The sequence below is a fragment of the Lactuca sativa genome, chromosome 7 (genome assembly GCF_002870075.4).
Source record: "Lactuca sativa cultivar Salinas chromosome 7, Lsat_Salinas_v11, whole genome shotgun sequence".
NCBI lineage: Eukaryota > Viridiplantae > Streptophyta > Magnoliopsida > Asterales > Asteraceae > Lactuca > Lactuca sativa.
The window spans coordinates 10,009,882-10,026,603 of NC_056629.2; the positions used below are offsets into that span (position 1 = coordinate 10,009,882).

A 16,722-nucleotide genomic window follows, 5' to 3' on the forward strand; every position below is an offset into this window, starting at 1 on the left:
GTCTTCTTCTATGTTGACGTATTTTAGATCTTTGTGCAGATAACAAATATTCCTCACACACACACACACACACACACACAAAAAAAAAAAAAAGAGACCCTTAAGAGGTTATGAGTTATTCACTTATTCTGATATCAAAACTTCACAACATTTCGAACGCAAGGATTTGGGTTGTTATTTATTTACCCACGAACTAGCGGTATAGAGTCCTAAACGTACGACTAACTCTTGAGAATTGAATCATGTTCATATCTGTGCCTATATAAATTACATACCATTCCATTTGTCCATTTGATTTGACCATCTCTTAGACATATTTATAGCGTTATGGTAGGTGAGAGAGTATCACTTTGTCAATTCAATAGAGATGTTCATTTAATTGTAAGGAGGCACTCAAAGTTTCAAATATACTCTCAATTTTGTTTTAGTAAAATACAATCTTATCGTCACTTTTAATTAGACTTGGCAAAACATGATACGACCTGAAATAAACAGGTTTAAATAAGTGATTTCAACACGTCTAAATATATGGGTTAACATCACATAACATGAAAATTAAATGAGTTAGGTTATGATAAATAATTTCAACTTGAATATGACCCATTTAATTATATATAATTTTTTATAGATTATATATACTTTTATTAATATATTATATATTGTAGACTTTTAGTCGGCCAAACTAATGAATTAAAGTTAAAATGAAATTTTGGAATGAGTCAAGCTCAATCAGATTAGGGGAAACAATAAGTACCAAAGTGTTTCAAACTTTCAAAGTGACTTAATTTAATCATCCTCGCAACCTAGACTCTTTGCATCCCCAACTCTTACTCTCTTCATTTTTTCCTTTAAATTTACTATGAATTTTGTCATTCCATCTCTCAACTTCAGTGTTTCATTTTCTCCTCTTCGCATCTATGTGTCTTACTTTCCTACATGTAAAGTGTTTCAAGAGGACATGACACAACATGTTGGAAATTTTAATGGAATAAACAAGTTGATTAGTTTCCATTATCCTATATTGGTGGGGGAAGAAACCTTTAGTGAGTTTATAATGTTTTTTCTTTTGATAGGCCTTCAAAGGTTTTAGTGGATCAAATGATGTGTTAAGCCCACACATGCACGCCTAGCCTAGCCTAATACTAGCTGACATTGTGAGTTGCAAAATGTTTAGATGCACTTGACACTTTTAACATATCCTTCTATTTTGGTGATTTCTTTTAGTTTCTAAGTATTCACTTTGCGTTTATTGTTTTCCATTGTCGTTGGAAAACCGATAAGTTTGCATTAAATCTTACGGTTTTACTATGTTGCTAAGTTTGCATTAAATCTTACGGTTTTACTATGTTGCTTACAACCAATAAAAGCAAAGTAAAAACCGTTAAGGACAGGAGTTCGATCTGTGCAGTTTTACTTTCAATCAAGATCATCCATCAACATGTCAGTTTTACTTTATTGTTTCACATTTACATTCGTCCAATAATAGGATAGTCTGCTTCTACTATTTTCTTTTAATTAGATATGATCACGAATGATCAATTTGATTTCTAGATGAAACTTGGTAACAATAATAATATAATTTGATTTATTATCTTGCGACATCTCAGCGTTTAATCTTCTGTATTAATTGTTAGTTGTTTGTGAAACGTTTTTGGATATTTAATCGTAAATATTATATGTCCATTTGTTTTTTTGTCAATTCTAAATAATTTCGTAATTAGTTTATAATACTAATTATCAGATTGTTTAAATATCAAGTCTGAATTTTCAGCACAACATAAATAGTCCATACGGTTTACCAAAAGGTCACAAACTCAATCCTTATTTTTTTTTATTAACATAGTTTTTGTGGTTACCAAAACTTTCTATTAATAAACTCATGTAATGCACGGGTTTCACACCTAATTATTATTATATATAAGAAAAATTCATCATCCACTCTAATAAATGAAGGTTTTTTTTGCCACATGTTATCTTCTCCTTCATTTTGACACTTATCATTTTGTGAGAATTTTAGAAATTTTATTTTCCACTTGTCATTTTTTAGGGATTTCCATTTTTTCTTAAAATAAAATTGTAATGAATTTTATAAGGAAATAAAATCATCATATTAATTAGGTAATAAGTTCTCATAAATACTTCAAACGATTTAATTTTTTTTACAAATTATTAGAAGATTACATTTTGTTATGTAAAATATTACATTATAAAATATTTCATATTTATATATTGATATTAAATTTTTATTTTTAATAAACCCGTGTAATACACGGGTCTGACACTTAGTGTATATATATATATATATATATATATATATATATATATATATATATATATATATATATATATATATATATACACTCACCATTATGAAGCTCCAAGGTTATTTGCAAACAATATATAATATCTAGAATTGTGTAGTCTACTCAAGCATATTTGTTGCAGTCGCAAACACATTGTATGATTCCCAAATTCACTGGATATATATGTTTTAGCCAATATAAACATCAATGTCGTAACTCAGTTGGTTCTAGAATTGTTGATCACTGACCCCATTTTGAGTCTTGGCAAAGACAATGTGGGGTTTCACTTGGTTGTAGTGTATATCATCTCAGACAGCTCTGTGGAAACCACTAGGTTCCACAACCCTCAAGCTTCTCACGCTTTTTCGACCAGCAATATAGGCGTGATTCCGAAGCCTTACGGCGCTAATGGTCATGGGAATTATCATTATCCAAGATCATCAATAAGTGGTACTTCAATTTCTTTTGGAATTAAAAAAATAGAAAAGAAAGTTTTTTCGTTAATTGAATATATGCTTTATAATCTTGAGATCAAAAATTTGTTGGGCAAGAAATGCATGGGTGTAAAAAAGATTAAAGAAGTTGACTAATAGGATTAGTGTAATGGAGTTAACAAGTGAATAAAATGTCTCTAAATGTGTGCATAACAAAAAGAGTTGGATCAAGAATCTTTGTATCACTACAAGAAAAATAGCCTTTTACGACGCGCAAACCACGACACTCATTGATTTATGTTACGCAATGGAGAGTGACGTTAAAAAGGTGTCATCTCTTCAAAAAATTTAAGGATAGAAGACACGCATTATTGCGCACCCTTAAATTAGTGTCTAAAAAAAACACGGAGGGCACCTATAATAAATTGCGCGTCGTCTAAGGATGTCGCTTTATAATTTTTAATGGAACGCGCGTTCCATCCTTTAACAGTAGGGGGAAATGAAATTCTGAAAAAATTAAAAATCCCGCCTTCCTTTTTTTCTCCTTTCCCTCTTGCCCAAATTATGGACGCTCCTTCCTTCCCCCTCCTGCTGCCTACTTCTTCCCTCACTTCTACCTACTGGAACCACCATATCTCCCACTCGATGTTGAAATTGTTAGAAAAAGCCCTAATTATACTCTCAAGTCTAAATACAGAAAAAATAGAAGATGGTGAAGAAGTAGCAGTAGAGGAAGTGGAGGATGAACAGTCGAAAATGGAAGGAATGGCATCAATAGCGTTGTTACTAGATGGCAGCCATACGGAGGTCAACATTCTTTTCTCCACAAATTTCTGCCCTTAGGTCATCTTTATTTCCCTAATAGCGTGCCCTAAGAATTATAACTATTACTATGGTTTTCAGCCATTCGATGCTTCGTCTCTCCCCCATTCTCCTACACTCCTCCATCTTCTCCGAAGGTTCGCCTTCATGATTCTCTCACCCCACATTCAAGCGATTCTCTCCAAAAAATACTAGGTAAAACTTAATTTCATGATCTTGTGAACAAGAAAGTCAAGTCGTCGCCGTCTTCTTCTTCTTCTATACCATAGATATCGTTCATAGTCTCTCTCGTAAAACTGATCGACAGCCTCAAATACCTTAGTCTAAGCCAGCTATTCATCCAAATCGCTAGCAAGTGGGTCTTCTCTTTCTCTCTCAAATTATCAGTCAATCGATTTATTGTCATCACCTCCGTATACGCGTTGGTTTCCCTTTGTTCCCAATAATCTCTCCAGTCAAATCAGGTACCTATCTCTCTGCTTTCTGAATTCTCCTATATTGGAAATTCATTGATACTTCGATAGCTTTTAAACAAAAAAAAAACTCAGTTTTTCTCTCAATAATCCCTTGGATTTTTCATTGGTGTTCCCCTTACTGGCTTCGATAACCTCTCTAATTTGTGAGATTTGTTTTTACTTTCTCTCCCCCCTCCCTCTAAGAAGCAAACGCAGCCTCGTCGCCTTCAATCACCCAACGATTGGATTCATATATGACAACGATTTTATGTGTATGAGTTGTAGCAACGAGCTATATGGCAACTGTAGAGTCTCTCTTGCTTGGATCTGGAACAAGTCACCCTCCATCCTCTGCCTTCAACCCAAAGGCAAAGGCAGCTGCTGCCTTCCCTGAAACTGCTCCTGGCTTAAACCCAAGGGCAATCATGTCTTTTGCACAAGATCTGGAACAAGTCACCCTCTTCATCCTCATCATTGAAGTTGAATTGATGAAGTATTTTATGAATCAGATGAAACTTAAATCATTTCATGCTACCACTTTTTAACTAACTGCTTCAAATCCTTTTATTTTTTCAGATATTGTGAGGGTTTCAAGTATGCTGCCAAATCAAGGGTTTAATGAGCTTGATAGATTGCGCCATGAAGTCCAAGTCCCATGGCATCTTCAAATGTTATGTAAAAAATGTTCTTGGGAGTAGGATTAGTGGCTAGAATGGTCTTCCACCAAAGGTACTTGTGTATTTTAATTTACTCTTTTTCTTATTATGTCTTATTAATCAATAATACTTTGTTTTAAGAGATAAATACAAGTTCATGGTATATGTGTATGATCATGTAAGCCTTAATTGCATCTATTGTTGATGTGGCTCCTTCTTTTGTTTAATTAATGGTTCAGTAGGTTCCTATCATTTCATCTCACTGTCTGTAATCGCATCCTTTGTTGATGTGGCTCCTTCTTTGTGCTTAGTTGTTGTTATCAGAAGTTGCCACCTCATTCTTAACTACTGTGTTACCTTGTTATTCATGGTTGTTGTCTCTGCATGTTGTCCATTGATGTTGAGTTGTTGACAGAAAAATCTCACAATGTCATTCTGACCTAACACTTATTGTATCTAAATTCAAGTTAAGTGCTATTATCAGAAGCCGTCATCCATGAATCCATTCCTCAAGTTTCTTCTTCCAAATGTTTGTGACCTTTTGGCTGTGGCTGCTTTTGTTATTCATCGTTGTTGATTCCCCATGTTGGCCATTTGATCTTAACAACTGGATCTCATATTATCTCATCTAAGAAATATGGTTCAGGAATAAAATTTGGAATTTAGACACATACGACCTAACCCTTTTTAACAGATTGTAGCTATTTGTCAGTTGTTGAATCATATATGACCTTTCATTTGTGATGTGAAGGCAAAGATTCAGAAGAAAGAGGGGATTCCATGGCATCAACAGATTTTGATCATTGATGGAAAGATCCTCGAGGATGGTAAGACTTTAGCAGATCATCACATCCGAATTGGATCTAGATTGGAGTTGGTTGTGAGTTTGGGAGGACCATAAAGTTGTTATGTACAATCACCCTATCATGTCCCAAGCCGATGTCTCCTACAGGTATCTACATCGATCATGATTCGAATCTTATTCGATCACTTCTCATTTCAATTGTTCTACACAAGTACCTGTGTCGATTGACTTGATTTTCATTTGATCACACATAATTGACTGATCTTTGTGTGTCCGTATTAGTTTACACCAGAGTTTCTTAGGTTTTGTTCATTCATTTCTGTATCTGATTTGGCCAAGTTTATTTTAGGTAAAATCGTGTTATTCAAAAGTGTATTCTTGTCATTTTGTTATTCTCTTCCGGCTTTTACTAATTTGGAACACACAACTAGGATGATTCAAAATCAATCAGTAACTTCAAATTACTTTCATTTATATTACACACTATTAACTTAAGCTCTGTATTTTCCTAAATTCCTATTTATTGACTGAAAATTTAGCTGATTGTCAGTTGTTGAATCATATATGCAAGTTTTTGTTAAGACTTTGACAGGGAAGACAATAAAGTTAGAGGTGGAGAGCTCAAAGAACATTGATACTGTGAAGTCAAAGATTCAGGACATAGAGGGGATTCCACTGCATCAGCAAAGGTCTTCTGCCTATTCTTTCCTCTAAATGGTGTACCACCATACAACATCTCATATAACAAAATACATGAAATAAAAAAAAGAATATGATAAAAAATTAGTTAAAGTATTGAAATGGGTAAAAGAAGGTAATTCAAATAAATGGTGTATATTTTAAAGAAAAATTTTAATTCATGAAAATTAATAAGCTTACCCACTGCCCACCAATCAATAGCACTGGAGTGGCCAGCTCCTGTTATGACTTCCTGAAATATCATCATAATTTCAAAGGGTAAAATAAAGAGACCATAAATAAGTGAAATTACGTAAATGCCCTTTGAGTACTTTTCATACCAGAGGTGGTGGTGAGCCCTCCTTTTGTGTTTCTTACCTCTGTTAAAAGTGAATTGAGGCCTGAAATCCAAGTTGCAGCTCAAAATTGTTGGGTTAAGAAGGGTGGTGCATTCACCGGTGAGGTTAGGTATGTTTCAAAGTGTCATTTATCAAATTACCATCTTTTTTTTTTCTAAAACTTTTCAATTTCCTATGTCTGATTTCTTCTTCTTGATTCTTACTAAATATTGAAGTTGGTTTTCTATATTTACAGTGCTGAGATGCTTGCCAATTTGGGTGTCCCTTGGGTCATCCTAGGTCACTCTGAAAGGAGAGCCCTATTGAATGAAACTAATGAGGTACCCTTTTCCTTGTGTAGATTTTACTCAGCCTATTCAAATCAATTCACACTTTTCCTTGTGAACATCTTAATCAGTGTTGTATGCAAGTTACTGAAAAAGTTTTTTTTTTCTTTTTCTTGTTTCATTCAGTTTGTTGGAGACAAGGTTGCATACGCACTATCTCAAGGTTTGAAGGTTATTGCTTGTGTTGGGGAGACTCTTGAGCAACGAGAAGCTGGAACCACCATGGAAGTTGTTGCTGCACAAACCAAAGCAATTGTTGGTAATTATTTTAAAACTAAACTTGCTTCTACTGTATGTCAAAAATCAAAAATCTTGTTTTATCTTTGATATAATAAGTAACTTGCACACAAAAGTTATGATTTTGGTGTTTAATGCAAGAAATCACAATATGCCTTTTCTATGTGATTCTGATTTTGGTAATTTTTTGTTGCAAGAGGAAAAGAGGAAAAGAAAGCTCAAGCCGAAAGAGATAAGATGCTGCAAATGCAAGTGTTGCATTCTTCATTTCAATTGTTAGTATGAAACACAGAGTAGATGGGCCAATGTAAACTTCTTATCCATATAACATCTGTTTGGAGCATTGGTCTTAAAGAATTATGAAAGGCAAGATGCAACTTTACTTAGTTGGAATTTGATGTAGAGAGTAGATTAGATGCAAATTTAGATATTGTAAAAAATAGAATTGTATGACATTAAATTTTATGCAATGGATTGTATTTTTTGTATATGATATTTTATTTCTATTATGAGACATTAAATGCAAATTTAATTTAAAAATTAATAAATATATAAATATTTTTTTAGAACATTTAAAATTATGATACGCAAAAATGTGTGTCATCTTCATTTATGACATGGCCTTTCTTGACAGGGGCTTCCTTGATACGCATTGCGTGTCATAAACACGCGCGTCGTAAGGTTACGACACGCAAATGCGTGTCGTCTTCCTTTATGACAGGGCCTTCCTTGATACGCATTGCGTGTCATAACCGCGCGTCGTAAATGCGCGTCATAAATGCGCGTCGTCTCTCTTTATGACAGGGCCTTCCTTGACACACATTCGTGCGTCGTCTGAGCATTTTACGACGCGCAATGAGCGTCGTAAAAGGCCTTTTTTCTAGTAGTGTATTCAACACAGGGTGAATATTTGGGTATTCGATAATTGTTGATGACATGTTCGGATTTGTTTATAGTAACATAATTTCTAGGGAAAGTTTCAGTTTGGTTATACTTGTTGTAGAGCAATGGCTCATTCATCTGGTATTCTTTCGACTTAGGGTCTATCTGTGTTGGTTGTGGTGCATAAGAGGTAATTGATTTGTTTCCTAATATTTTCTCTATTGCTTTGAATAGAAAATAGTTGGATCATAATGTGATAATCAAAAAATGATTATTTTGATTATATCTTATTCCTTTTATATTATTCAATTTCACTACCCAATCATTAGGTTCATGTCATGGGGGCGACAAAGGAGTTTTTAACCTTGATCAATATGAGAAATTTATATTAACTTCCATTATATTGATGATGTGGCTTTGGAATCATGGAATGTTCCTACCAGGTGTGATAGATATGTCATTGTAAAAAACAACATTTTAGTCCAAAAAAGATTATATTGAATCGGGTGCCAACTAAATTAATTTTTGTTAATATGGGCGTTGATCTGGATTTGGTTTTGTGTCCAGGTTGTTCGGACCATATTCTCATTCTTTAGTTGCTAAGTGGAGAGATAGGCTAGTATTGTATTGATCATTGGCGAGATCTTGTGATTCCTAATTTAGATTATGTTAGAGACTTGTTTATGGGGGTTGATTCTTTGAACGTGTACATTATGAAACAATCGGCTTTTTAAGTGGTTTTGATAACAACTATATATATTGGTGCTTTGGAGTTGCCAAAATGCGACGGTTTTTGGCTACAACAATTACTGTAGGGATGTCATTCTTCATAGAATACTTTCATATTTCTATTTTTGATTTCTTTCACAAAAATGACAAACTTAAAGTCAATTAAGTTTTCTTGGTTACCAAACTCATTGTTTGTCTTTTTGTAATTGTTTTGTTCTTTTTCTGTAGTTTCATGTTAGTTTTGAAAATTCAGTCGTTTCAAAAAATGTTCTCAGACCCTAGAAGACCACCAAAGTACTTAATTTACTTCACACACAGGACAATAAGCTTTAGCTATTCGATGTGGCCTGATTCAAGCTGCGGAGATTCAACTAGGGGTGAGCAAAAACCACACCACAACTAAAATTATCTGCAAAAATTGTAACTGTAATGAAAACTGATGGTGAGATTTTCTATTTTTCAAAAACCGCAAATTTGCGGTGCTGTGCAGTTATTAGTTTTCAAAAACCGCACTGCACCTCATATATTATATACAATTTTTTTATTAATTATTAATATATTAAATATTAAAAATAAGACAAGTTTTATGGATGAAAGAAGGATAAATTCTAGAAGACAAAAATGTTGGGTTTTTTTTATGTTTAACTTTGGAAAATGATGAAATTTCACAATTTTAAAATATTTATTATTAATTACTAATGATTTCATGTTTTTAAGATATTAGTAATTGTCTTATACCTTATTCTTTTTTTTATTATTACAAGTAATATGTTTGAACTCTAAACTGTGGTTAAAACCACACAAAATAACTACATCAAATCCATGCGGTTAATAACGGAAACACAAAAAAATAAAACTGCACCGTAAAAATAACCGCACCAAACGGTTTTGAAAATGGATTAACTGTATTTACGGTTAATTGTGAGGTTTTTGTCAATAACCACATGGAACCGTATTAGCCCTTCTTTTTGCAATGAAACGTGTACTAATTAAACCATTAAACAATTAAAGTTAGTTACCTTTTAAGTTATATCACAGCATTATGTTTGTTAAGCAAGCTTTATGTTTCATTTGACTAAGACAACTTCCCATAAACAACGCTTCTTATATATATCGTAATCTCTTTGCATTTATTTAAAAAAATAAAACTTACTTAGAAAATAAAAAATAGCAAGTTTGAATCTCATATTTGTGTAGGATCGAATAAATTAATAATCGTACGTCACTAGTTTCTTGTTCTTGGCTCTTTTCAAGTCTTCAAAACAAGCTACGTGATTGCCCCCACCTCAGTACGAGATTCGACAATTTCAAGAGTGCACACACACACACAAACATACATACTTAAATTATATACACCTACCATGGTTTTTAATTTGGAATTATCTTCTAAATAAACAAATTTTGCCTCGTATCCTATCCATCATCAATAAGACAAAACCAATATGTAAAAAAAAGAAATAATAATATGATGTGCCAACCGACCATTAACAGGTGCATATCACGTATCCTCTCCCAAATTTGTTCACACCAGATGTCCGCATCTTATTGGTTCTTGTTTTTTATTTTTCTGACAGTCTCTAAATTACAAGTTTATATTTTATATCTTTCAAATTTTAAAAATAAAAACACAAATTTAATAAAGAAAACAATAGAAATATATATTTTTTATACTAGTTTATAACCAGTAGGAACCACTGTTACAAAATAAATTAATTTTTCATAGTAAAAATTCAAAAACTATGTCAATTATTTTAAATCAATCATTAATTAAGAGATATACCAAATTTTTAAAATTATTATACCTTCAAACATAACATATAATTAGAAAAAATAAATTTGAATTTTTAAGTGTTGTCTAATATATCTCTTTGACATATGACATAATATTAATGACGAGTTGTATTAGAATGACACATGTCAAATGAATATTAAAATTATTCTTTTATTAAAATATAGATAGATAGATAGATTTAGTAATCATAAAATAATAACGTTTTGTCTTATCTTATTACTTTATTAGTAATATGTACAAAATATTATAAAAACATTCTTTAATCAGAGAATACTAGTAGCTATAATTAAACATCTTCGATATAAGTTTTAAAAGTTTTTCTTTGGTGAAAATGCTCGAAACCTATTGTGAGAGCTTTTTAAAAAAAATCTTCATATTGTAATTTACAAGCTCTTGTAGAGATAACCATTTTGATTGGCACTATTAATTAACCAATTTATATTAGAAATAATAAAATGTTATAAAAGCTAATTTACAAGTTTCATAATAAGCTCTTAAATTTAACAGTAATGATGATTTGACACCAAAAACTTGTGATTTTTTTATACTATGGATGATCTTTGTGTTTGATTTAAGAAAAAAACAAATTAAAACCAATCTGATTAAAATTAGGAAACTAAAATATTAAATATCAAATTAACTCTATAAAAAACCAAATAGCAAATCTAATTTACTAATGATGACAATGTCATTTAGTAATAAAAAATGAAATTTAAATTCCTCTCACATAAATGATAAAATCCATCATATATGGATTTTGGAAAAATCTAAATCCTTTGGAAATACCAAGCGTTGCCGTTATCAATACGGATACCATAACAAAACCATCACCTCGTAAATCTTAATTTTTTTTTTTTGGTCTTAAAATAAAACTTCCCTTAGCTAGCTTTTGGTCAAACTTGGATTCCACCATTATTCGGTGATTAGCAAACGTAATTAAAGAGGCGGGTATTATTTAAACAAGGTTTCTTAATCTACTAATTAAACTCTATACAAAAGTACGTATTTAAGCAAGTTGAACGTGGAACGTGACAGAAACTTTCTTACGTACGTAAAGGAAGTGAAATATTCAATATGTTTAAAGGAATGTTCATTCTCAAGCATGTGATAACGCCTCTATATAAGCTCCCATCCTTTCTTTCCAAATTTCATATCACAAACACAAAGAAATACACCAATATATCTCACACGTTTCTTTACAAAAATGGCTCAAATACTTTTTTCTTCCTTGATTTTCTCTCTCACAATCTTTATTGGGTTTTTTGGGACGATAGAATCTCGTTCTTCTGCAAGGATGTATCTTCAGCAACAGTGTCGAACAGCAATATATCATGATCTATGCGTCCAAACTCTTTTACCTTATACAGTGAAAACCGTACCTGGCCCACAACAATTAGCTAAGATTTCATTAGCAGTGTGCCTGTCGAAAGCTAGGCAGACGAAGGAGTACGTGGATATGGTGGCAAAACAATTCAACAAAACGAAGAATTATAAAGATAGCCAAGCTGTGCAAGAGTGTTCACGACAAATCAATAATGGAGTTAACCAAATAACGCTATCAGTGAAGGAGTTCCAACGAATTGGAAAGGATGCTGAGGAAAATTTCCCACTTCATGAGGATAACATGCAAAGTTGGGTTAGTGCTGCTCTAACGGATATTGATATGTGCATTGATGGAATACTTGGGGATGTGATCGGGGGGAGGGAGAAGGCGATTATGAAGGCAAAGATCTTGAACGTGAAGCAACTCGCTAGTAATTCGCTTGCGATGTTGAACCGGTATACTTTAAGACACCGTGCTTCTCATATCGTCAAGAATCCCTAAATTTGATCAATGCACACACCTATATATATAGACGTACACACAAAGTTATATATAAAGTTATATTCATAATGTATAATTAGTTCATGTTCTGCCGTTTTGTATTATATGTTATTCAAAGTGTATATGTAATTGTGTATCCTCGATGGTAAGTGTGAATATGAAGTTATGAGAAATAAAGAAATCTTATAAAACTTTTATTCAAAGTGTATATGTAATTGTGTATCCTCAATGGTAAGTGTGAATATGAAGTTATGAGAAATAAAGAAATCTTATAAAACTTTTATTCAAAGTGTATATGTAATTGTGTATCCTCGATGGTAAGTGTGAATATGAAGTTATGAGAAATAAAGAAATCTTATAAAACTTTTATTCAAAGTGTATATGTAATTGTGTATCCTCGATGGTAAGTGTGAATATGAAGTTATGAGAAATAAAGAAATCTTATAAAATTTTACCGCAACCGACACCGAGAATCTTTTTAATATTGGATAGGGGACGTAGATATCAATTGTGTGTTTCATATAAGACCTCAAACATGTAGACGAACTAGGACGCCATAGTTACTATCTGACTACTAACAATTATCATAATTACTATCTAATTACTTATTATTATATGTAATTGACAAAACTGCAAAAATGGTCCCTATGTTATGCATTTTTTCTGAGTTTTGTCCAAACCCCGATTTTTTTAGATTGACGATCTTTTTAAACTACTTTGTTTGTGGTTTTGGTCCCTCGTAAAATTAAAAAGACAAAAATACCCTTCTGATACATTTTCTATGTTTTTTTCTATTTAATATAAAGTTTTATTAATAAAAAATATGTGACCTACATCTCTCTCTCTCTCTCTCTCTCTCTCTCTCTCTCTCTCTCTCTCTCTCTCTCCAAAAATCCATAAAAACTCCTTTACCCTCCTCCCATTTTCTCCACCATAGCATCACCACTGCCACCACCTCCTTTCCCCACCTGAAACCACTATCCCCACCCTATTGTTTTCTGTCGGAGCTCTTTCCTCCACCACCTGCAGCCTCTTCCTGCATTATCGAGAAACACCACCACCAAGGTTGGTATTGTTGCTGTGTAACCACCGTAGTTCTCCCCTTTATGCAACTGGCCGGAGAAGGCTGTCAGACACCACCCATCTTTACCTCCCTTCGTTACTCTACCCCGTTTCTTACTTCACCGAGGAAGAGGACCACCACAACCAACAGTGGTGTAACGCCGAAAATTTCAAAACAATTTTTCATTTAAAAATAATCGTTTAATTCTTAAAGTACTTTGCTTAAAATCTCATTCATAATCGAATTACAAAACATAACTCCATTTTCACTTGCATAATAAACCATGATCCTCAAAACATGACTCTTTCTCTGGTGTGTACAATCGAGCCGGTGCTGTCCCGTGATCCTGCGAGAAACCTGAAACACATAACACAAAACACTGTAAGCACGAAGCTTAGTGAGTTCCCCAAAATACCACACATACACATATTAGCCACTCGAGGCTATAACTCTGTGGGTCCGTGGACCCTACTCTATGAACCCTCTGGTTCTAACTCTGTGAACCTTCCGGTTCTAACTCTGTAAACATGCACAGCATAAATCACATAGAAATAATGCAGTACAACACATAGCATACAAATACTCTGTCACATAACTTTGGTTACCTACTCGATGTAAAGTATAGTGAGAAGACTCACCTCGCGTATCTCGATAACTCGCAAATCCCGAAAATCACTCGTGCTCGATCCTCCGAGCTATAATCCTCCTATAACACAATATATCTCTAATTAACACTTTCACAACTAAGGTTGACTACCCCTATCAAGTCAACACTGGTCAACTCTGGTCAACGGTCAACTTTGACCGGACTCGGCGAGTGCACTAGAGCGACTCGGCGAGTCTATACGTGTTCACTGACTCCCTAGGATCCTCTATTGACACATCGAGTACTTCCCTGACTCGACGAGTTCCACCTGGCATGAATCGTGGGGCCACCACGACTCAACTCGCCTAGTCTCAAGAACAACTCGGCGAGTTCCAGATTGACTCAGTCCACCTGTCAACCCTCTCTGACTCTCCCTGACTCACTAAGTCAACCCTTAACTCGGTAAGACCACTCACTGAGTGGTTATGGACAATCTTCATGCTACTCGTCGAGTCTGTTCTTCGGACTCGGCGAGTCTAAGCCATGCATGAACTCAAACTCACTCATGAGGTCAGATCCGTTCTAGTAACTCATAGATCCAGTCCTTCCAAGCACATTTATCACGTAAAGTTACAATCTTGGTGCTCATGCAAAGGTCCAAAGGCCTTATTTGATGATATGGTCTCTAGAATGCTATTCTAAGCTCATGGCCTTTATTAACACTCGTAAAGCTTGAGGGAAAAGAGTCTCTGGACCTCTTTGGGTCCAGATCTAAAGCATCAACACAAAAAGAGGCCAATTACTCCATGAATCATTCCACAAAGAAGCCCTAACTCTAAGATTTACACCAAGGGCTGAGAAAGGAACGAATGGTTACCTCAAATGAAGTCTCTGGACTCAAGAGTCACTGGATTAGCACCTCCTTTGGTCTCCTCTTGCCTTAATCCTCTTCTATATGCAAAATCACCCACAAGTAATCAAGGATCTTCCTTTTTTCTCTCACAAAACGCTCAAGGACTCTTTTAGGGTTTTCTCTGGGGTTGGTGGCCGCAAATGACGGCCATAAGCCCCTTTAAATAGGTCTCATACCCTGAAATTTAGGGTTTCATTAAACAGCGTGGACTCGCCGAGTCCACCTTTTGGACTCGCCGAGTCCGGACGCGAACCCTTTCCCAAACCGCGATCATACTCGGCGAGTTTGAGCTCCAACTCGCCGAGTCTCCTCACAAAACACCAAAATTAAGAAGAATAAATAATACCTGGGAATCCGGGCTGTTACAAGTGGCAGCCCCTCCGCCTCCATCCTGTCGTAACCCGTCACCACCAAACTCCATTGTCGTTGTTGCTTTCTCTTGGTCCCTCGTCGAGCATCCGCCAATAGAAACGAAGCAACAAGGCCTCCCACGCCCAACAACTGTTGCCACCCATCGTTGCCCGTTCCCTTCCACCATCGTTGCAGTCCGCCACCGCTGCCTACTACTGCTGGTTATTCGTCGCCACCTCTTTCTTGTATTCTCCATCATCGGTATGACTAGTCGAGACCAAGAGACCTACGGTGGGTCTCGATTTTTTTTGAATCCCAAACCTACGACCTACCATTCCTCCGAGTTTCAATTTGGGGTTAAGAATGTGATTCAAAGAAGTGGAAAGATGGATGGTAGTAGTGGTGTTTCTTGGTGGCCGGAAAACGGCTCCACCTCCAGTGGGGTGTTCCTAATTGTAAATGAAAAAGAAGGTGGGGGCGAAGTTGGTCTGGTGTGTGTGTGTGTGAGGGAGACTAGAGACTATCTTTATTTAATATATAAACATACTTATAAAAAAGATAACGGAAAATAAATCTAATAAGGGAAATTTAGTCATTTGAATTTTACGAGAGACCAAATCTACGTACAAACATGGCCAAAAGGACCGTCAATCCAAAAAGTCAGGGTATGGACCAAACCTCAGAAAAAATACATACCACAGGGACATTTTTGCAGTTTTGTCAATGTAGTTTTAAGTTGTTCTATTGTATTATATTTTATAATTATTATGATTTATGATACAATAGAATGAAAAAGTTAAGCTAATTCAATCTTGTTAACAAACTTAAATATATACTAAAAGTTCAAACTTAATAAACAATAGGCTTTTATGTAGTTAGAATATCCAAAATAATATAGATTTTAATGTTATAGTTGGAGTTTATAAGATTTGATTTTAAGTGAACAAGTTTGCACCAAGTTAGATGTAAAAATAGATCTTCATATTAAGATTAGAAAAAACTGCACAAATGGTCCTTGTGGTTTGCTGAAAATTGTCATTTTGATCCAAAAAGTTTTGGACTAGCACCACAGGTCCAAAGTTTTCATTTTGTTGCGAGTTTGGTCCAATTTACTATAAACTTTTTGTAATGATGATTTTACCCTTGTTTTTTGTTTTTTCAATTTATTTAAATATTTTTATGATTAAAAGAAAATCTCTCTCTCTCTCTCTCTTGGGTTCCAAACTTCCAACATTCATTTTCCCCAGTTTTGTTTCTTGGAAACTCAAATGACGTTCTTCAAACCTCATACAGTCCCAAACACCAAAATTTAAACTGACAATTTGTAATAAGGAATATTAGCCTCGATCTCGAACTTAATATTCTAGCTCGATGCTTACGATCCATTATCTAAGCATATAACCTGTTTCGCCTTTATAAGTTTTACAACCAAAATTTTCAATTTTTTTCATCATAATCTTAAAAGGAAATGAAATCGCCATAAGTATATTAATGATTGAAACAATG

The 16,722-nt window shown here is 34.2% G+C and overlaps 2 protein-coding genes across 2 annotated transcripts; both read left to right on the top strand.

Annotated features, from left to right (window-relative positions):
* The first annotated feature begins 4,310 nt into the window (after window positions 1-4,310).
* Window positions 4,311-7,180, top strand: LOC128127193 (uncharacterized). Its single transcript, XM_052765616.1, has 6 exons — window positions 4,311-4,507; window positions 4,591-4,627; window positions 5,422-5,497; window positions 6,498-6,621; window positions 6,748-6,832; window positions 6,965-7,180. Exons 1-6 carry the CDS (start codon window positions 4,311-4,313, stop codon window positions 7,163-7,165), a joined length of 720 nt encoding a protein of 239 aa, XP_052621576.1. The 3' UTR covers window positions 7,166-7,180.
* Window positions 7,181-11,634: 4,454 nt separating this feature from the next.
* LOC111876944 (pectinesterase inhibitor 9) lies at window positions 11,635-12,461 on the top strand. Its single transcript, XM_023873500.2, has one exon. It carries the CDS (start codon window positions 11,683-11,685, stop codon window positions 12,301-12,303), a length of 621 nt encoding a protein of 206 aa, XP_023729268.1. The 5' UTR covers window positions 11,635-11,682; the 3' UTR covers window positions 12,304-12,461.
* Window positions 12,462-16,722: the final 4,261 nt, after the last annotated feature.

Excerpts from the sequence above, each read along its gene's own strand:
- LOC128127193 (XM_052765616.1), top strand. The coding sequence starts at position 4,311 with ATGGCAACTGTAGAGTCTCTCTTGCTTGGATCTGGAACAAGTCACCCT. Across the intron at positions 4,508-4,590 it reads ATTGAAGTTGAATTGATGAA|ATATTGTGAGGGTTTCAAGT; the intron begins GTATTTTATGAA and ends TTATTTTTTCAG. Across the intron at positions 5,498-6,497 it reads TGGAAAGATCCTCGAGGATG|AGGTGGTGGTGAGCCCTCCT; the intron begins GTAAGACTTTAG and ends TTTTCATACCAG.
- LOC111876944 (XM_023873500.2), top strand. The coding sequence starts at position 11,683 with ATGGCTCAAATACTTTTTTCTTCCTTGATTTTCTCTCTCACAATCTTT.